The sequence below is a fragment of the Nymphalis io genome, chromosome 7 (assembly GCF_905147045.1).
Source record: "Nymphalis io chromosome 7, ilAglIoxx1.1, whole genome shotgun sequence".
NCBI lineage: Eukaryota > Metazoa > Arthropoda > Insecta > Lepidoptera > Nymphalidae > Nymphalis > Nymphalis io.
The window spans coordinates 2,378,281-2,401,331 of NC_065894.1; the positions used below are offsets into that span (position 1 = coordinate 2,378,281).

The 23,051-nt window shown below is 32.3% G+C and overlaps 1 protein-coding gene across 2 annotated transcripts in view; it reads left to right on the top strand.

The window, feature by feature from the left end:
* The first annotated feature begins 2,871 nt into the window (after window positions 1-2,871).
* LOC126769598 (ammonium transporter Rh type B-B) overlaps window positions 2,872-23,051 on the top strand; it is a 34,821-nt gene continuing 14,641 nt past the window's right edge. The window contains exons 1-2 of one of the 2 annotated variants that reach the window (XM_050488465.1): window positions 2,872-2,949; window positions 7,515-7,647. In XM_050488465.1, coding sequence (XP_050344422.1) covers window positions 7,530-7,647 — 118 coding nt within the window. In that variant the 5' untranslated portion in view covers window positions 2,872-2,949; window positions 7,515-7,529. Of the gene's footprint in view, window positions 2,950-4,947; window positions 5,055-7,514; window positions 7,648-23,051 lie in introns of those variants that run through there. The other variant, XM_050488466.1, reaches the window with a different exon arrangement.

The following is a 23,051-nucleotide window of genomic DNA, read 5'->3' on the forward strand; positions in this document are numbered from 1 at the left end:
GTGCAGAAGACCGAAGAGTACAATCAGCCACTGTGTATGGCATTTGTGGTCTACGAGAAAGCCTTCGACTCCATCGAAACCTGGGCAGTGCTCGACTCATTGCAGAGATGTCATATCGATTGGAGATATATCGAGGTACTGAGATGTCTGTACAACGCCGCTACAATGACTGTCCACATCCAGGACTGTAAGACGAAGGCGATCCAACTGCGCAGAGGGGTGAGACAGGGGAATGTAATATCCCCGAAACTGTTCAACAACGCGTTGGAAGACGTTTTCAAGAGGCTGGATTGCACTGCGTATGGAGTCAATGTAAACGGCGAGTACATCTCACACCTTCGATTTGCCGACGATATCGTCATCATAGCAGAGTCGCTGGAACAACTCACCGAAATGCTGCGCAGCCTAGGCGAGTCGTCCCGGTGTGTCAGTCTCGGTATGAACTTGGACAAGACCAAGGTCATGTTCAATAGGCATGTCGTGCCGGGACCGATATACGTTATATGTCGAGGGGAAACCTCTCGAAGTTGTTAGTGAATATACCTACCTAGGACAGATAATACAAGTTGGTAGGAACAACTTCGAGAAGGAAGCCGATCGAAGAATTCGCTTGGGATTTGGCAACCTTCGTCAAGTCCTCAAGTCGTCTATACCGTAATGTTTGGCCGTTGGAGCAGACGAGTCCTAGAGTGAAGACCGCGAATCGGCAAGCGCAGCGTAGGGCGCCTTCCAGCCAGGTAGACCGACGACCTTAAGAAGGTGGCGGGCACCAACTGGATGCGGAAGGCGGAGGACAGGGAGCTTTGGCGCACCTTAGAAGAGGCCTATGTTCAGCAGTGACGCAATAATTGACGTTATAAATGTCATAAAACGATATGTAAAATCTTCATTCAATGAATTAACGCTGACAACACTGATATGGCAACTAAACAAATTTAACACCGGCATTGTTATAATAAACTACTAAAATACTAATACTAATAAATAAATATATTCTTGTAATAGAAACATATTTTCATTACTCGGAAATACGAAGTCACTTGTCACCAATATCACAGACGTGATGAACTTGTATTTTGAACTCCAGGTCAAACTTATGCGGCTATTTCTGCCCAGTTCAGTTTAATAGTCCTTTATTTACCTGTACATAGCGCTTCAATATGCAACGTTTGAAACTCTGACGCGATCAATTTAAATATTTATTATACTTAGATTAAACATTTTTTTATCGTTATATTATTAATTTCATATCAAAACTGACAAATTCAAAATCTCTATTAAATAAACACTTGGCTTAGATTATCAAAATGAGAACTGAAAGAGAAATGAGTCAGACAGACAAATGTCCTCCAGACCGATTTCGGCCACGGCAGCCATCTCAAGAGAGATTAGCCAACTACGCAGGAGATCTTATAGTGCACAAGTGTGTGCACAAACACAGGTGCACTCTCTATTCCCTAACTCTCATAATCCGATGGGACGGCAATCCGACACGACCGGAAAGAGTTCAGGCGCAGGACCAACGGCTTTACGCGCTTTCCGAGGCACGGGAGTGTATACACTTCCAACTTCCAGCCTCCGGGCTGCTACTGAGAATTTTCTGACAGAAAAACCCAATAACTTTATATTGGCCCGACCTGAGAATTGAACCCAGGACCTCCGGGTCTGCGGCCTTATATCAAGCCACTAGACCAACGAGGCAGTCAAAAGAGGTATTTATAATATTATTAGGTATAAGAAAGCAAGCAAAAAGCGCATATTTTAAACGTTAACGTTAACACTTAAACGCTTAATATTATTATACGTTTTTTAAAGTCATAAAATCGATAAATAATTGCTTACTTTTGTTTTTTTTTTAATTATGTGTGACATTTGATTGTAAAACGTCAAGACAATCGAAATATATAATATGATAAAAGGGTAAAAAGATTATGAATTTCAAACAATATGTTTCATTACATTAACAATATAAAAAACATTTGGAAACTTCGATCAAAAATAGAACGCGTATAATTTTTTTTGTTTCATACGTTATTCTTTTCGACATGCTACACTCAAATATCGCTCAATGCATCGCACGTTCACTGTAACAATAAATATAGGATATTGATGGGCCGCGATTTCACAGTGCCTCGACTGTAAATGTTCACAAGCTTTCACATCTGCCTGTTATTTTATTATTATTTGTGAATTACGAAGTTTTCAACGATTTAACATTCTATTATGAATGACATTTTATATAAAACTAGTGGTTTATTATAACAATGCCGGTGTTAAATTTGTTTAGTTGCCATATCAGTGTTGTCAGTGTTAATACTGAAATTGATTTACTAAAAATATATCAATGAAATTTTCAGATTTTAACCACCCATCATACAAAAAATGTACACTTACAATAATTTATTTCTTAACTGTCTTTTGCGTGTGTGTTTTTTTGTTTCATTTTAAAGTTTATTATTTATAGTTTATATTTTTATTATGAATACATTATATATTTAATGTATTTATATAAGGCATACAGCCTGCAATATCAATCATAACACGATCAAGCAAAAATTTGATAGTTTTCCCAAATACGAGGTCGTCGAACTTCTTAAATAAAAACTTGATTTAAATGCTTGATACACAGCAATATAAATAAAACCAAAAATAGTATTAAAACATGCTGTTTAGATATATTCTAAAAACCGATATTTAATAAATAATAAAAAAATTCGCAAAATTAATATTGAAACAATATTCCACAAACGAGATTTTATATTTTAATGAAGATAACAAAACAAATATACGTTGGACTAGTAACTAGACGCTTATTAAAAAGTTTAATAAAACATATTGTCGAAACAGATCAAATGCGTCGAACGTATGTGAAGTGTGGCGAATGAATATTCTCAGTAAGCGCTGAAGCGCGGGTCACTTGGTACATACTTCTTATCTGCCGGAATTAACGTAAGTTTATATTTAAAGTACTCGATTACAGTTAGTATTTTTTAAATTATAGAGAATTTTAATAAGAAAATTTGCTTGTATTTTTATGAGTAAATATTTAATTAATTTAATCCTATCTTAAAGCTCTTATTATATATTAATTTTAAATAAAATAGATTACGGACTCGATCTTTATTAACAGAAATTAAAATTAAAAATTAAAATTAAAATCTTCGTGAAATTAAACTTCAAAATAAAACTAAACATATAAATTGCATTAAAGAATGTCATAAAACAATTCAAAACAAAAATATTTCACGTTACTTTTAAATAAATTATTTAAGTGACATATTTTTTTAAATCTAAAAAAGTAATTTTGTTTAAAGGCAAAAGCAGGGAGCATTTATCATTCAAAGATTACTTTTATTAAAATGTACACCAAAAATTAAAAAAGTGTGACAAGGTAATGCTTCTTCTTAACTCACTTTAAAAATAGAAGATGTTCTCAATTCATCTATATTTAAATATATATTCTATTTTTTTAAGTACGTTCAGGAATAATTTTTTCATTTATGAACCGATTTTAATGTTTCTTTTTACATAAGGTTTAGTTTAGCCCAAGGTAGTCTTGCCTCAGGTTTATCAACAGTTTCAAATATTTTTAAAGCTTACTTCTAGGGAGATTTTTGAGTCCAGTTTTATTATAAAACACTATTGAAAGATTGAAATAAATTTAGAATTTATTGTACTGACTAGGTTTCCAGTTTAAATACCAAATTTGAGCAATTATTTTAGTTTTGAGAATCCCATTGTCTGTGGATTTAAAGGACTTCAACGATTTATAAAATATGTAAAAAAATAAATTCGTAAATATAATCACATTTGACTTGTTCACATAAATCAAGCTACAAACATAACACAGTTAATTTTTTTATTTAATCTAAAACGTATAATAATAATGAAAGTTATTTAAATAAACATAATCTTTGTCTGTGTATGCATGTGTGTGTAAGATTACTATGATATAGATTACATACACAAACAAATTCATCCAACGCGAAATATTTTACAACACAACAAAATATAACAGAAAGTTTTTAATAAAATATTCGTTGAATCACCATAAAGTCTATTTATTTTAGAGGCGTTAAACTTATCATTTCTATACAACAAATTATTAATACTTAAATACCGTCAATAAGTATTGAGTTTTAAAACGTTCAACATTTTCAAATATTTACCTGAAATTATTCAAAGGGCAGTGAATTTAAATTTTTATGTTCGCGTGCAGCAAATTGCATAATGACTGTCCAATCTCCATCTAGAATTAGTTTGAACCAAAACGTGAATTTACGATTCAATGAATTGCTAACTTGCGAAATTAAGTTTGATATCTCCACGATTTATTTCAATTTTAAAGGATTTGTCGACTTTTCACGATTCAGTTTTCAAATAGAAGTCACCTTTGCAATTGAAAGCATAGATTTGTATGTATTTATGTATTTCTACGTCGGATCATTTAAAACAGTTTGTATCTGAATTGTGGTGGATATTTTAAGTATAAGTACTCGTATTACATTCAATAATAAAAATATCTGTTATGCTATCTTTAATGAGATTATTCTCATTTTTGTGTTAGATTAAGTATATTGTTTAGTGTGTATTCCAACCTTTGGCTTATTTAAAATAAATTTTAATAGGTATATTCAGTAATGTATAAATAACATATTTTAATCAGTTTTTAAATATGTATAAATGTTGTTAGATACATAAAAGCTACTTAGCAACGTTGTAAAATATTATTTTTATTTACTTTAAAATAAATTAAATTTTACACAGATACTTTTAGAGTATTTCAAATAAATAACAAATTATATTTATGGGGCCGGTTCAGTGGTAGAACAAATGAACCTTAACCAGACGCGGATCCAAGCCCGACCACGCATGAATAAGTTTTCATGTATTAGGTTTATAATTTATTTCATGCTCAGCGGTGAAAGTAAACATCATGAGAAAACCAGGCTGCATCGATTGAAATTCTGCTTCATGTGTTTCTTGTGTACCAACCCACATTGGAACAGCACGGTGCAATAAATTCAGATAACTTATTTTGAGGAGAAGAAAAGGTCCGGTATTTTTATGTATTAACCGATTATGATAATTATTATTTTTACGTTGAACTCAGTACAGCTTCATTTGAGTCATCTCAATTTTATAGTTTGTTTGACGATGTTAAGTTTTTATTTGAAACTTAAATTCAGGTGAATTATTTAAGACGGCTTTTTGGGCCTAAACCTTTTTTATATATTTATTCGAAACGAAAACACCTTTGCCAAATCTCATCCAAGTTCTGAGGTATTCAGCTGTCGGCCTGAATTGATTAAAGAGGATTTTATCCTAATTACCGGCTTTGGACGTGTCACTAAATCCCGTGATTAATTGGTTAAAGTCTGGTCCTAATTTTTTGTTCTACATTTCAAGCCTTCACTATTTCAGTCTAACCTTGTAATTGAAGTGTAATTAACGAAACCCGTTTTTATTAATAATGTTTCTACTAGCTATCTATAATACCTACATATTCTACCGCTAAACACCCTACTTAGTATCTTTAGTTTTTAGTTTGAAGGGTGAGTAAGTCAGTGTAAATATATATAGGCTTAAGGGTCATAACATCTTAGTTCACAAGATTGATGGCTTATTGGCGTCAAGAAGGATGGATAATGTTTTTTTAAAGTGCCTTTGTCTAGGTTGGTGACAACTTATCATCAGGTGGCCTAATGATGACCCACCATATATTTATTTATAAAAACAGGGTTAATCATTAGTAGCGCCTGAACTTTGAAATGAAATAACACAACCTGTCTAATTAATATTTTAATATATGGGAAATAATATCGGCCAAATGGTCAGTCGCCAAATTCTCTTAAGTGCAATTAGCAAATACGCAGTGCACTATAAAGTCGTTGGGCTTTATATCTTTATTGAATTGAACATTGTATGTATGAAAGCCCAAGCCTCGACGCATAATCCGTTTATTTGACGTCGCATAAAAACCAAGCTCTTGCGTATGGCAACGTTATTCTTCAACTGATTTGCGTTTCTTTAACGTAAAGGCACTGCGTCATCAACCACTGGTTGTCTTCAATTTATACATTAAACAACGGATTGGAGACCGCCGAGAATGCCATAAATTGCTTGCAGCGTTAAGCGAGCAGCACTGATTTTGATAATAGATTTCAACTAATTCAACTCGTTGTTAAAATGTTTTTATGGAGGAATATCAAGATTCAATGAGTATTCTTGTCCAAAATTTACACTTTACTAAGATGGCCGTTATGCGCTGTCAAAGTTGGAGTCTTCCTATTAAAAACCCTTATATATATAACTCATTTCTAATAAAAAATAATGTAAATAGTTTCATGTTGGCGAAGTGGCCAAAGTTTTTTTAGCGTGAAATAAAAGAAAAGATCTTTCACTGTGTCAAAGGACCACAAAAAAACTTACGGATTTTCTTAGAAACTACTCTTTTATAATCAATTTCTATCTCAAAAGTTGCTGATTTTGTTAAAGCTATTGAATACGTTTATATATTCAAGCTTTCGTCTGGGCGTGCGTTATATTACCTAATGGAAATTAAACGACGCTTCCGAAAATTGTAGGTTTCTTTAAAAATATACTCATTTAATTTATTAAGTAATTGACAGAAGAAAGTTACTAGTTCTTGCCGGCTAGTCTCGGTTGAATCTACTTTCAGAACCGGATGACGATTTAAAAATGCTTGTAAGAGCACAGTTGAATAAAGTATATTAGGATTTCGATGTTCGGAAGTGTATTTTTGATCTTTCCTTCTTTCTCGAAGCAAATGGGTAATGGATTGGCTTGTTTTTTGTATGTAGACAGAGATAACTTAAAGACTGAAGTGATAAAGGCTAGGCTAAGAAATTTAAATCGGAAATGCATGGAAGTAGAACTACAGATAAAAATAGTAAACACGTTACTATCAATATAAATAATAACATTGGAAACAAAGAGAAATATAATATCAATTTTTTTTTCGCTTTTTAACGCACGTTTTGTTAATACGTACATTACATTCGTAATATTCTACATATTTCCATATTACTATATATCTGTGGCTGCTGATTTTTAATATAAAAATAATATGCCGAATCGGAACAAATTATAAAGTAAATAATTAGGAGTAGTTTGCCTTAAATGACCTTACTTATAGACGGTCTTTAGCTGGTATTTAGTTAAAACATAGATTTTTTCTTTCTGTCATCATTTATTTGACATTCGAAACAGTATTGTTTAAGTAATCACTAATCAAAGCACATTTATATACAATGCCGTAATCGTCTTAATTAAATTAAAAATCACATCACAATTATTTTAGCCGAAAGACACTCGTACGTTCACACACACAAGCAAACACTACTATTAAAAACGTAATTGAAATTTCGCGAAACATAAAAATTGAATTCACAACAATAAACATATTATAAACAAATTGTTCCCAATAAAATATTTTCCGAATAGTAAGTTTATAAATAGTACGCATTGTAATAATACATTTTCCTTTTCAGCTTCAAGTTATCAAGATGGTTTATAAATTCACAAACATAAAATATATACCCTTGTTGGTATTTCAGTTGATACTGATGGTTTTATATTTCATATTCGTGAGATATGGAGGAGATAAACATCACGACGTGAGAGGTATGCAAATATTATTATTTTATATACTTTTCATTGTATAACATAATGTGAAGACGAATATCACTCGTCTTATGGATTATATTTTTCTATGCAGTTTTCTAAGCTAAATAAATTTTTGCAACACTAATAATCTCCTTAAAAATTAATAATTTAATGCTTCGATTTTTTTTAATATTGTCATAATATTATAATATAACTAAAAAAATGTAAGTGGAAACTATCAATTGTCCATTTGATCTTTATCTTTTTAAGCAAATGAGACCAGGATCACAATTAAAAGGCGCCATTTTTATTAAGGAATCCAACTTGACAATTTAAATACATTTGGTGATATTAATATTAATCGTTATGTTATGTAATATGATACTCAATGACGTGATGTGGCAATAACATAGCAATTAATTTTATCAACAAATTCCTTATTAATCCCGTTAAATACTAAACGAGTCTTGTCACAGTCTTAATGTCACAACAATGAATGATTAATGTTTCTCATCGTGTATTGAAGAATTGAAAGAATGATGCACGGTTGGATTATTTATACTGTTCCATTACAATGACTTAAATGTATGCAGGTTTTTACATAGAATATTTATTAGTATACTACAGTGTATACTTAGGTGTTAGGGCTGTGTTCGCGTGCAAGCCCGTCTGGGCTTATTACAGTAATACTTAGTGAAGGGTTAGTGGGGCACGGATGGACGGCATTGAAGATATAAGGGATTGTTTAATATTTCGTACAGTCTATGGGCGGTGGTGACCACTCGATAATAGATTTATGAATTTTGACAAAGATCACATCGGTAACATGATTTGCTTGTGTGCAATACACGAATTACCAAATAATTTTATATATTTATTTACAATATGTTAAACGCCGAGATGGCATAGTGGTAAAAACGCGTGAATCTTAACCGATGATCGTGGGTTCAAACTTGGGCAAGCACCACCGAATTTTCATGTGTTTAATTTGTTTTATAATTCATCCCGTGCTTGGCGGCGAAAGAAAATATTGCGAGGAAACCTGAATGTGTCTAATTTCACTGAAATACTGTCACATGTGTATTCCACCAACCCGCATTGAAACAGCGTGGTAGAATAATCTCCAAAAACTTCTCAAATAGAGGAGAGGAGGCATTAGCCCAGCACTGGGACATTTACAGGTTGATATTGTATGTTAAACGGATATAGATTATAACGTCAATATCACGTAGCATAGCACTTTATAGCTTAGACACGTCCTCATCAAGTTTAATCGACTACGCCTCTGATTTGTGATTAGCCTAACGATATTACCTCAGTAGCATTATTGCTTTATTGAAGATAGGCTTGAAATAATATTATTTGAATAGCTCCCTGTATATATTTTGTGTATATATTTGTATGTTGCAATAATTTAATTAAATTTTAATTATCTAAATATAATTTTTTATTTCTATTTTCAAAAATGAAAATTACCAATTCTTCTTTTAACGTTTAATATTATTTTCAATAATAATGAACCTTTTTAAAGCTTTCATATTAAAAAACTTACCTTTAAATTTCATACTTTAGCCATTGTCGCTCGACAATGATACCTGTCTCATGTTACTTTATAATTATGTTTTATGAATATTGCAACTGAGTTGTATAATGATAATCTTTGTGTATATAAGAGTTTCTGGTTCCACGACAAATATAAATTTCCATCAATAATTTATTTCAGCTGTTTTTACATTACGATACTTCACAATCGAGTAATTCGTAAAACTATCAATAGTTAGCATCACTTTTTGTTGCTAAATAATTTAATATACAACTAATAACATTTGAATAGTATTTTAAATGCAATATAAAATTTAGAAATATTAATTACAATATTATAACTTTTGTAAAACATTTTTATGAATAAGTTTTCAACATTTAATGGAACACTAATTATTACAATGCTTATTTACAACATTAATATACTCTATGTTTGCTATATAATATATAACAGTAACAGTAACAGTAACAGCCTGTTAATGTCCCACTGCTGGGCTAAGGCCTCCTCTCCCTTTTGAGGAGAAGGTTTGGAGCTTATTCCACCACGCTGCTCCAATGCGGGTTGGTAGAATACACATGTGGCAGAATTTCAATGAAATTAGACACATGCAGGTTTCCTCACGATGTTTTCCTTCACCGTTAAGCACGAGATGAATTATATAAATATAATATATATCGATTTGTAATTATTAGACTTTGAAACTGTTATACATGTATTTTTACATAGTGAACTTTTGTATGCGATCCGCTTTATTTATTACAGGTTTTCTAGTTATATACATACAATATTTTATACTTAAATATGACACTGTTTTTATAATTAATTTAAGTCATAATCTATATCCAATACAGAAGCAAGCAATAATGTTCATCTTATAATATATTATCACCTATATGCTAATGATCTACAAATTTACACCGCTGCATCATTTTGTAATTTGAGTTATGTTGTTGTAGAGATTAATACAGACTTAGCTGCTATCATAGCCGAGATGTCCCAGTGGTAAGAACGCGTGAATCTTATAACTCACATCGCGCTTTACGGTGTATTCCACCAACCCGCATTGGAGCAGCGTAATGGAATAAGCTCCAAACCTTCTCCTCAAAAAGGGAGAGGAGGCTTTAGCCCAACAGTGGGACACTGGTGGTAGGGCTTTGTGCAAGCTCGTCTGGGTAGGTACCACCCACTCATCAGATATTCTACCGCAAAACAGCAATACTTGATATTGTTGTGTTCCGGTTTGAAGGGTGAGTGAGCCAGTGTAATTACAGGCACAAGGGACATAAAATCTTAGTTCCCAAGGTTGGTGGCGCATTGGCTATAAGCGATGGTTGACATTTCTTAGAATGCCAATGTCTAAGGGCGTTTGGTGACCACTTACCATCAGGTGGCCCATATGCTCGTCCACCTTCCTATTCTATAAAAAAAAAAAAAAAACATTCACAGGCTGTTACCATATTAGCTTTACTGGTGGTAGGGCTTTGTGCAAGCTCGTCTGGGTAGGTACCACCCACTCATCAGATATTCTACCGCAAAACAGCAATACTTGATATTGTTGTGTTCCGGTTTGAAGGGTGAGTGAGCCAGTGTAATTACAGGCACAAGGGACATAAAATCTTAGTTCCCAAGGTTGGTGGCGCATTGGATATGTAAGCGATGGTTGACATTTCGTACAATGCCAATGTCTAAGAGCGTTGGTGACCACTTACCATCAGGTGGCCCATATGCTCGTCCGCCTTCCTATTCTATAAAAAAAATAAATAAATAAATAAATAGCTATTAGTGATTGGTCATATCGTACGAATAATTTACAATAAATCGTCACAAGTGATATGAGTGTTGGTAATTGTGTGTCTAAATTAATGATGTATTTATTAAATACAATTTTAGGAATGTGTGCCATTTTTTCTTATGTAATTGCTGACAATCCATACAAAATCTTAATTAAGAAACTCGTATAAACCATTAGAACAGATTTAAGTTTTCTGCGAATTTAATCTAAGGTTATAAATGTGATTTTTTTATTGTTGCGCCATTTGGGTTACTTTATCTTGAACCATCCGAGGATGTGGTTGAAATGGCTTTTCCATTGCATTAAATGTATATTTTGGTTTATTTAAATTTGACCGAATTGTCGCAGGGGTCACAAAAAACAAAGAATTTTGCTAAAGCAAGAGAGTATTATTATAATTAAAATAAAAGTTATATGATGATATTATTGATATTATTAAATGTTGTTTAATTATTAAATTAAGAAATAATAAATAATCTAAATTAGTGTATGAGCTGAATTTTAAATTTGATATTAAATATAAAGGTAAAATAAATAAGCAGGATAGTGTTAACACTGAAGAAGCAACAGGAACAGAAAATGAAATCCTTGTTACATTGTAAAAATTAAAGCAGTGCAAATGACAAACAAAAGTAGCAGTAGCGGGCCACTAAACACGCAGTACTACTTCCACAAAACAGCTCCATTTCAGCAATAACCTTCGGTTGAGACCATGTAACTGATTTAATATTATATATTAATCATTTATCAGAAAGACGAAATATATATAATATATATATATATATTATATATATTTATATATATATACAAACATCTGTCGTTGCTGTATAACGTACTTTTCAATCCACTCGCCACTTCCCATCTGAAAGAGCATTTCCATTACTTATCTGAGGACAGTTGTGATCGACTGAGATCGAGTAGAACCTGTAATTTATTCACATTCCTACTCTAGGGAATTTAATTTGACAGCTGTAAAACTATAAAAAGGAAGGCCCCCTTTATGTTCACAATACACTTTCTTAAGAATTATTTATAGTGTGGTGTGGTACATACTTTTGACATGTAATGATTAAGGTATTTTATGTGATTACTGAAAATACTTTTTCAGCTTATGTTCCCCAGAGAACGCCATATTAAATATAGTGTGAAGTCATAATTATAACATATTACCAGCGGACGACAAAAACTCGAACTAAACTAACGGCATCAAATTTATTAAATTATAATTGGTAGCTTAAAAAATACGGAAACATACATAAAGTAAAACCTACTGAAATTATTTACGGTATTATCTTAACGTCTCGTAAAAATATACCACTTTTTTGGAAAGAAATACTTAAAACAAAAAAGAACTGGCGAATGAAACTATCAACGAGTTCAAAATTTACAATAAACTTTTAGTCAAGCGGCAAGCGCAGCGTAGGGCGCCCTCCAGCCAGGTGGACCGACGACCTTAAGAAGGTGGCGGGCACCAACTGGATGCGGAAGGCGGAGGACAGGGAGCTTTGGCGCACCTTGGGAGAGGCCTATGTTCAGCAGTGAACAACGATTGGCTGTTGATTGATTGATTGATACAATGCTATCAAATTAACATCGACTTTTGCGTAAATGTCACAGGAGCGATGCTATCTACGTATGATATGCTACGTATTGTTCCTGCGCTGTATCTAACGATATTTTGTAGACTGTTTTGTAATACCGCTCAGTATCTTCCGAGAACAGATTTAATTTCTAGATTGTTTGCTTCAAAATTCACAAATTAAGCACATGAAAATTCAGTGGTGCTTTCCCGGGTTTGAACCCACGATCATCGGTTAAGATTCACGCGTTTTTACCACTGGGCCATCTCGGCGGATTATTGTGATTATAATTCATCTCGTGCTTTACGGTGAAGGAAAACATCGTGAGGAAACCTGCATGTGTCTAATTTCACTGAAATTCTGCCACATGTGAATTCTACCAACCCGCATTGGAGCAGCGTGGTGGAATAAGCTCCAAACCTTTTCCTCAAAAAGAGGAGAGGAGGCCTTTAGCCCAGCAGTGGGACATTCACAGGCTGTTACGGTTGCTTCAAAATTAATTAATAGCCTTATTAATAATTGTTACATACATCGCCGAATAAAAGCAGCACCGCAACGCAGGCAGCGGTTAATTGCTTAATTAATTAATTAATTAACTAAACTCAAATATTTGTAAATTCAGGTCAGTTGGAACTGAGAATTGACACATTCAGATCAGTTGTCTTGAATAGTTTCAGACAAGAATTTATGGATATCTACAATATCAAGCATCAAACATCAAACATCTTTGTTACTGAAGATCCGTCTCAGACATCGATGGCGGCGACAAAAACATCGAAATGCTAGTAAATATTTAAACCCACTACTAGACTGATATGACAACTAAATGTACATTCAAGCATTGCATAGAAATATCATATCACAAAATACAAACATTTTGCCAAGAATAAAATCATGCGGCAATTGAAATCGACGAAGAGGAAATATCCGAGCAGTGAGGAAAACCTTGCAACCCATACTATGACTAGCTTCCGATAGTTCTGAAGAGTCTACATTCAAGAATTGCTATTGACACCGTGGTATAACAATTCGTTGCCAATATAAAATCCGTAGTGGTACTTCTTTTTGCAGCGCTGTATTTGGTACCGTTGGTCATATTAGTAATGTCTAAAATAATAACTGACTGACTGACACTCATAAAGTTTTAAACAGTAACAGCCTGTTACTGTCCCACTGCTGGGCTAAGTTAAACAGTAGGCACTTATCACTAAATAAATATTCTTGTTACTATAGATCCTAAGGTAGTGATAAAAGGGATAAAAGTTTGACCAATATCCTTAATATTTTGAGGAAGATATATGTAAATTGATATTTAGCAATTCTGAATTATGACTGGAGTCAAGCCGAGGGCAAGTCGCTAGTAGTCATTGGCATAGATACTCAGAGATCGTATTATAGATACGAGAGAGTATGTTGTGTTCCGGTTTGAAGGGTGAGTGAGCCAGTGCAATTATAGGCACAAGAGACATAAGATCTTAGTTCCCAATGTTGGTGTCGCATTGACTATGTAAGGGATGGTTAACATTTCTTACAATGCCAATGTCTATGAGCGTTGGTGACTACTTATCATAAGGTGGCCCATATGCTCGTACGCTTACCTATACTGTAAAAAAAGAGCACAGCTGCTAATTTCCATTATCTGTGTTATCTGGTATAATTTATACATATATATATATATATATATATATATATATATAAATTATATTTAAGATTTACATATAATTTACATATAAATACCGTGTCTGTTTTTTATTAGTTATTTTATTCATCCTAAAAAACACATTTTTTTCTTTCGTTTAATTTGTACTACTTGAAATTTTTATAACTAAGCGCGTATTTTTAATATATTTTTTATCATTATTTTAATTATATTTTATAGTTATAATCATTTGTATATTTGTTAAAGCAAAGAATTAAAATTGTCATTATCTCTCAGTTTATGACTAAAAAACAATCCGGAAACTTTTATAGATAAGACAACACTGTAATCTGAGTCATATTGATAACTTCGCTAATTTTATAATTGAACTCATAATTGAACTAGCAATTTTGTTAATAAGATTATAAACGTTAATTTCGTTATCGAACCACATGATAACCAATCTTTTAAGAAGTTCTTTAATCTAATTATGCTGGAGTTCACGGTACCGATCTAATCATTGATGTTAAAACCCAATCGTTATATGTGAAAGAAAGAATTAACTTTTAACATACATTACAAAACCAAAAACACAATGACATTTTAAATATCACTTGTTGTGTGACAAAGCCAGTGAGGCCAGCTCAGTATAGAGTCGAAATCGAGGACATGTATTAAACTGGCAATTTACTTAACAATAACAGATAAAAAAAAGTATTTTTGGACTGAATTAGAGTTTCAAATATTCCATAGCAAATAAAACTGGAGGACAAAAAATGGTAATAATAAAAGTTAAGTGATAACCACGCAAAAATGGCCAGTTATTCCACCAAATACCTAATTATGCTACCAAATATTATTTAAAGAAATTCCAATTCCATAGAACTTATTCTAGTCACTTGTAAGTAAGCTTAGTTAAAATGAATGTTTTTAAATGGAACCGTGTGTGATATAATACAACTAAATTAATAGTATACAATATTCTAATTAAATAAATACGAAAACTAAATTTTGTTGCGTTAAAGTACCGGTTGACCGAGGGTTAAGAGTTTTTTTTTTTAAATGACCGCTTAACTAACGCGTCTACGCAATCGGTAAATATGCTGTGGTGAACAGGAAGTTTTACTTAAAAAACTGTTAATATTTTAAATAATTAAATCTACGTGAACACTCCTCCTAGTACTATTATTATAACTATTTGATTTAATTTAGTAATTTCTTAAGTAACAGCCTGTAAATGTCCCACTGCTGGGCTAAGGCCTCCTCTCCCTTTTTGAGGAGAAGGTTTGAGCTTATTCCACCACGCTGCTCCAATGCGAGTTGGTGGAATACACATGTGGCATAGTTTCAATGAAATTAGACACATGCAGGTTTCCTCACGATGTTTTCCTTCACCGAAAAGCACGAGATGAATTATAAACAGAAATTAAGCACATGAAAATTCAGAGGTGCTTGCCCGGGTTTGAACCCACGTTCATCGGTTAAGATTCACGCGTTCTTACCACTGGGCCATCTCGACTTTCTAGTAATTTCTTAATTATACAAATATTATAGAGAACGATATTTTATTTCTTTCGTTCGAAATTGAAGCAAATAGCTTAGAATTGATACGAACCTTGATCTAAGGTCAGCAGAACTCTTCAATGGCTACAAGATAAAATAAAATATAATATATATAATAAATATGATATGTATATGATAGATACTTATAATTTGAGTTCACGTTCATTTGATTCTTACACTTATGATGGCAGGATTCCTATAACTATGTATTAAATTCAGTAATTATTCCAGTGAAATACATTTTGTAGTGTTTGCGCATTATTTAACTTTGACGGGCCGGTTGGCTTGGTTGGTAGATACTTGCCTTTCACGCCGAAGGTTGTGGGTTCGATTCTCAGCGAGAACAGTTGTGTGCATGTCTTCTTGACCTAAGTCCTGGGTGTAATTATCTATATAAGTATGTATTTACAAAAGAAAAGTAGTATCAGTTGTCTGGTTTCCATAGTACAAGCTCAGCTTAGCTTGGGATCAGATGGCCTTGTGTGGATAATGTCTACGATATTATTATTATTAATTAAATAAAAAACTGCACATATATTATACGGTGAAAATATATATTTAATCAAATTATGAAATTGCTGTTTGAATTTTAAGTGAAATGATTACCTAATGAGATTTGTTTCTAATATAAATACCTTCTTTTTCGTACATAATTTTATGATATCTCTGAAATGCAATCACATTTTATTATAATAAATTTGACTTTATAATAAGGAAGGACTTGCTGGGGAGTCAATTTTGATGTCGTTCCCATGGCCAATCTAAACGCGGTCGAGATGAAGCGGTTGATTGGTTCACTCATACCGTTTAGGATGTGATACGCGGAGCGGGTAGCGGATAATCAAATAAAATTGTTTTTCATTTAAAATATATTTTATTATATCATTAAAATATTTATTTCAAAAGTAAATTTGTACGAAGATTACAAACAGTAATATACAGTGGGATACCACTGTCTTCCACACCCCTGAGACTTTTTTCCACTTATTCTATTTAGTGCTTTAGGGATACGAAGCTTTTAAAATATTTACGTTTTGTATTTCCTAAACTTTTGGTATTATTTATTTATGTTATTTGCTTATTTATTTATATTCTCGGTTATTTTTAATTTCATGAGCATTTTAATGATATAAAAATATTTATGACATAGTTTACAAGAAAATTATTCGATTATTATTCGATATTCGATTTAGATGTTTTATCCTCGTCAATTATGAAGTCAATAATAATAATAAAATCATTTGTGCTAAAGGATATTACACATCCGATGACTTTTTAAATGCACACCTATGAGTGAAACGATCGCCTCCAGGTTATCTCAAATTAAAAAAAAGGTATATATAATTTGGCTAGTGTTGTATATGTATTGCACTTCTTGTAAAGTATGAATTACAAAAAAAACCCGCTGAGTTTCTTTCGCCGGCTCTTCTCAAGTCTGAGGTGTTTATTTCCAAACCGGTGGTAGATTTATGACAATGAATAAGCAAGTGTAACGCTTTTATATTGAATAATTTTTTTTGACTTTGACTTGACTTTTGATTTATTTCGACTAAACAAGGATCAAATATACAAGACAATAAATAATAAAAAGACAAATTTAGTTTAATTGTAACTGATCTTTTTGTAAAAGAAATACTTCTAAATTTCATTGAAAAAAAAACTGACGAAAAAGTTTTTATCACGTGTAGCAACTGCTTTAATTTGTTTTTTTAAATAATTCATAAAATTAATATTTTTTTTTATGATAAGGGCATTTAGAAGAACAAAATTTTAGTCGTGCCAAGAGCTACTCGAAACGCGGTTAGGTTATAACGCTTGATTGACTCACTCGTATCACTTAGTTCGTAGTTTGCGGTTTTTTTTTAATTAATTTGCAATACATCACTAGTCAAGCATTTCATCTTAACTGATGACTAACGATGTTCATTTCATAAGTATTACGAGCAAGTTTGATGAATTTGTTCACCCTAACTACTTCTTGACATAACTTCGACAAGCTTATGTATTAATTAACAACATTAATGAACCAATGGTTCTAAGATATAGATATAACGATTCGTTCAAAGCATATTCTGTTGAACAAAATAAAATTATTAATAATAAGAAAAATCGTTTTGTAACAAAAGTGATAAAGTTGGAGATGCATAAAATATTTTGATTAATGGGTTTGGAACAAATTATTCCAGCAATATGTAATAAAGTATAAAGATTGGTGAACTAAAATAGTATCTTGGTGTATCCTTTATCAGAGCGCTATATAAACTTCGGAGACTGGTTTCGAAGAGAAAATAACAATGCGTACAATCACAAATCTGGTCAGCTAGTTTCCAGGCTGTATAAAGTGTCTTGTAGTTTTAATAGCAAAGCTCTTCTAAATAATGATAAAAGACTAACTAATATTTTCTTAAAAGCAATGATGCAATGCAGTGTATTGCTTTTGTGAAATGTATTCCAAGATTTTAATGGTTTTTTTTTATTTAAATTTTATTTTTTTAGACAATATATGTATTATTTTGTTAAGAATATCTAAAAAATAGCGACAATCTAGCCAAAAAAACAACGATTACCGTACTAAATTATTTTGGATAGGTATAAGAATATGCCTTAAAAATAAAGAGTTACAATGTAATAAGAAATATTAATAAATATATATAACGCATTTTATATAAGTAAAATTTAAGATAACACTATCAATATGAAAAAAAACTTAGAAATTGGACGAGTAAAAAAAATACGTAACCATAAATCAAATAAAATAAATCGCTAAATTCCTTAATGTGAACATATAAAGTTCAAACATAGATAATTCAGTTTAATTAAATACGCTAAGAAGAGTCAATGACAGCAGTTATAACGATGACTAGATTCAATCCAGGTCGATTGTGGAGATATCTGAGACCACAACAAAACGATACGATGCATGATAGAATTAGAAATAGATTTCACCAACATTATTTCATTCTTATTATAAAGCAAAAAAAGTATAATATTGACATTAAAAGGTTTTTTTTCTATTTATTTTATTTTGCTGACCATATATTAGGTACTTACATATAAAATTAGCGTTTTGTGGTACTGACTGACTTTGATGTGAAATATCTCCTCTTTGGTTAAGAATTCCAAATTCAAATTTATAAATTCATTTAGCTGGTACATTTGAGTTTTTAAAACAGTCATTCATTTGTTTTTTCCTCATTAGTTTTTTCTTTGGCGTCGCTTATTACCGCACAATGGAAAACATGGCACCAGTGCTGCAGAAACAGCTCGGAGGATTAATGATGTGTACGGCGCTGGTGTTGCAAAAGAAAGCACGGTATGTTTTTGATTTCAACGTTTTCGTTCTGGAAATTTTGACCTTCAGAACCAACCCCGTGGACGGCCGGAGACCAACGTGGAAAATGAAGAATTAAAGGAAGCGGATTCATCACAAAGTACTTCAGAGATAGCTACAGGCTTCGGGGTAAGTGATAAAACTGTATTAATCCACTTAAAGCAAATCGGGAAAGTAAAAAAACTTGAACGATACCTCATGAATCGAACTTGCAAACACGCGTCAACTGCTGTGTTACTTTGCTCAACCAACACAATAATGAAAGGATTTTAAATCAAATCATTACTTGTGATGAAAAGTGGATACTGTACGATAATCGGAAGCGCTCGTCGCAATATCTGAACCCTGGAGACCCAGCCAAATCCTGCCCTAAACGAAAATTGACTCAGAAAAAGTTACTTGTGAGTGTTTAATGGACTAGCGCCGGTGTCGTTCATTACAGTTTTCTAAAATCTGGCCAAACGATTACAGCAGATATCTATTGTCAGCAACTGCAAACCATGAACGAAGAACTAGCTGAAAACAAACAAGAGTAGTCAATCGCTCTAAGCCACTGCTGCTTCACGACAACGCAAGACCACACACTGCACAACAAACAACCACTAAGTTCGATGAGCTACAATTGGAATGTCTGGGACATCCACCGTACTCCCCGGACCTTGCTCCAACAGATTACCATTTTTTCCGGAATTTGGACAACTTTTTACAAGGAAAAAAATTCAACTCCGATGCGGCAGTCCAAACCGCCTTCAATGAGTTTATTGATTTTCGCCCCCATGGTTTTTTTAGTAAAGGGATCAATGAACTACCTATGATATGGAAAAAGGGCATAGATAACAACGGTGCATACTTTAATTAATTAAATATATTTTACAAAAAAAAATTGACTTTATATTCCTCCCGTACAAAGCGCAAATTTCATATGTAAGGATTTAATACTTTTATGACACATGAATCATCAACAAAAAAAAACAAGTATTAAAAAAAACAGAAATGAAAAATTACAACGTACTCGTATATAAAGCTAACAAGAGAATACTCAATCAATGCCTTTTATCATCACTATGATCGACACGTCTGAATAGAGTATCGAACGATCATTGTGCGTATTGGAAACACAAATTACTCTTCAATACCCCTCTTTGTTACCCGATACCTTTCAAAGTCAGGCTTAGTCAGAACAATCGTCCCTTATTACCGGGTATATCTTCCTCTATCCGAGTACAGGGTAATTTCATCGGGCTAGGTGTAGCGCTCACCGTCCATTGATTGTGTGTCGTCATTCAGCTATACTTTTATTCTATTTGTTTTTATCAAAATTACAACTAAGCTTATTTTTAGTAGATATAAAATATAGATTAAAATCAAGGGTATAATGATTAGTGCAGTAAAAACGTTACTAAGCAAATTGTAGTATGTATTGTAAGCTATGTAATTTTAAGAAAGGTATGATTTACATAAATATGGTTTTGATTTAACTATTTTTATTAAAATGTAAGAAAATCAACAAGACGGGTAGTCAAATAAATTATAATTTAAATTAGGGTTAAGTGTTTTAAAATCCACGTCCAAATTTGTTTTTAACTTTAAAAAATATTTTTTTAAGCATAATAAATAAGTTAAATGTTACCCAATTTTGAATAAAAAACAAAGTAAAGAAGACATTTTAAATGGCAATATATATTCTGTGGACGGTGAACCGAAATATGAATGTAATGAATGATCGAAAGCTAGCTAGCAGCCTCAAGTCAGGTGAAATCACGTAAATCCGACAGATATTGAATTTAAGTTGAATATTATTGTAAGGATATTATAAAGGTAAAAAATTATAATACAACTTCAATTGATTTATTTCGGTAAGCTCTTATTATAATAAAAGCTCACCCTAATAAATGTTGTGTAGTAAAAAAAAATCTGTGTAATTAAAAAATATTTATTTGATTAATTATTTTCTTATGATTTTATATTTTTATGAAATACTCGTTTACGCGTTCCCTCTACGTGAATTGGGTTGTATGTTTGTATGGGGGTGGGGCTGAATGTACCCCTTCATGCCCACTGACTCACTTATTCTTAAAAGCGAAAAACAAATATCATATTTTGTCTTTAAATTGAGCAACAAATAGTTAATGAAAAAAAAATCAAGACATTGTTCTATATATAAATAATAATAACTACATCATAGTTGGCTTAAAGTAAATATGTTTCCATAAGTTGGAAAGGAAAATATAGCCTCCAGATGAATTCCAACAGTATGCTAAAATTTATAAAATATTGGCTACTTGCCACGAGCCCACTAGGGTACCATTAAGGTTTAACCTTAAGATACTTGTTTAAATATGCTATTATACCTTATCATCGTATTATCTTATATATATATATATAAGCTGATTTTATGAATAAATACAAATATTTATTGTATAAATACTTGAAAGAGATATTGTTTGTAAAAAACAATCAAATAAAAATCGATTTCGGTTGCTTTTAAATTATTTTCCAGTAGGCTATATTGGGTTTTAGTTAGCCAGCTCAGAGTTTGAGCCAAGGTCCTCAACATCTAACTTTATAAGCTAGTTACTTTTTTTACGCAATGTAAACCTTCAATAAAGTATACACTTACTTGTTGATTGACAAATTACTAACAGCCACCGGTTTGGAAAAGAAAAAGTCTGGCCTGAGAACAACCGGCGAAATAAACTCAGCGGGTTTTTTTCCCCCGTGGCGTTATTTTTTTATAGAATAGTTTAGCGATGAGCAAATAGGTTACCTGATGGTAAGTGGTCACCACCGCCCATAGACATTGGCATTGAAAGAAATGTTAACCAACGATTATATCGCCAATGCGCCAACAACCTTGGGAACTAAGACGATACGTCCCTTTTGCCTGTAATTATATTGGCTCACTCACCTTTCTAATCGGACCACAACAATACACAACAATACAATAAAAATATCTGAAGAGTGGGTGATACCTACCCGTCTGGGTAGGCACCACCAAGTAAGCTTGCACAAAGTCGTACCACCAGTAAACCAGTGTTAGAACCAGGCAATATGAATTGTAACTCTCTGCAACAACTGTGTTGGCCGTTTTTGGCAAATATTCCTAATTATCCCAATAGCTGAATGCATTAGAGATAAATATAATGTCCTTAAATATGCTGTAGTTACAAAATAATTACGAAGACCTTCCCATTAAATTCTCGACATCGCTTCAAAGCTTTGTGCAGTAAAAAAAACTTTACTATCGCGATGTTACGGATTTCTATGTGAAGCCATTTTTCGTTCCATTACACCCTCGGGGCCTATTAACGGGTATTGTGCGATTTCATTCGCAATTTTTCATTTAGCATTTTGTTTTCTACACGGTCAGGTAGATTATGGGCATCGTTTGTAACATCAATTCCAACGAGTTTATCGAATTTTGTTTTAGATCGACTATCCGAGTTTTCAAATCCCAATCAATTAGGTTTGAGCGTTGTTTAATGGGAAATTAGGGATACAAAAGTTATTACATTGTTTTATTAATATGCCCGAATTATTTAAAAGTTTATATTATGAGGTACCGATTATTAAATCGTGGAATCAGAATTACCTCTAAAAGTTTTACTTAATCCATCACTTATACGCTTCAACGAAGTTATATTATGGCAGTAATAATATTATTAATTTGTGAGCCGGTAATCTGTTATCAGTGTTATTTGTAAATACATTATCATATGGAATAATGAGAATTTACAACGGCTAGTGAGTATAATTTGGAAAAATTCCAAATAAAATCGCCGTATAATTTACCCGTATCGTTTTTTGGTTATCTTTAAGCATAAATATTTGTTAGTAATAACCTCTAAAAGTCGATATGACATTTACTGTAATAACACACGGAAGTCTCATCTGTATTGAATGATTTCTGGATCTCTTACAGGTACAGGAAAGTGTATATAATTTATACAAATTTGAATTTTTGTATAAAAAAG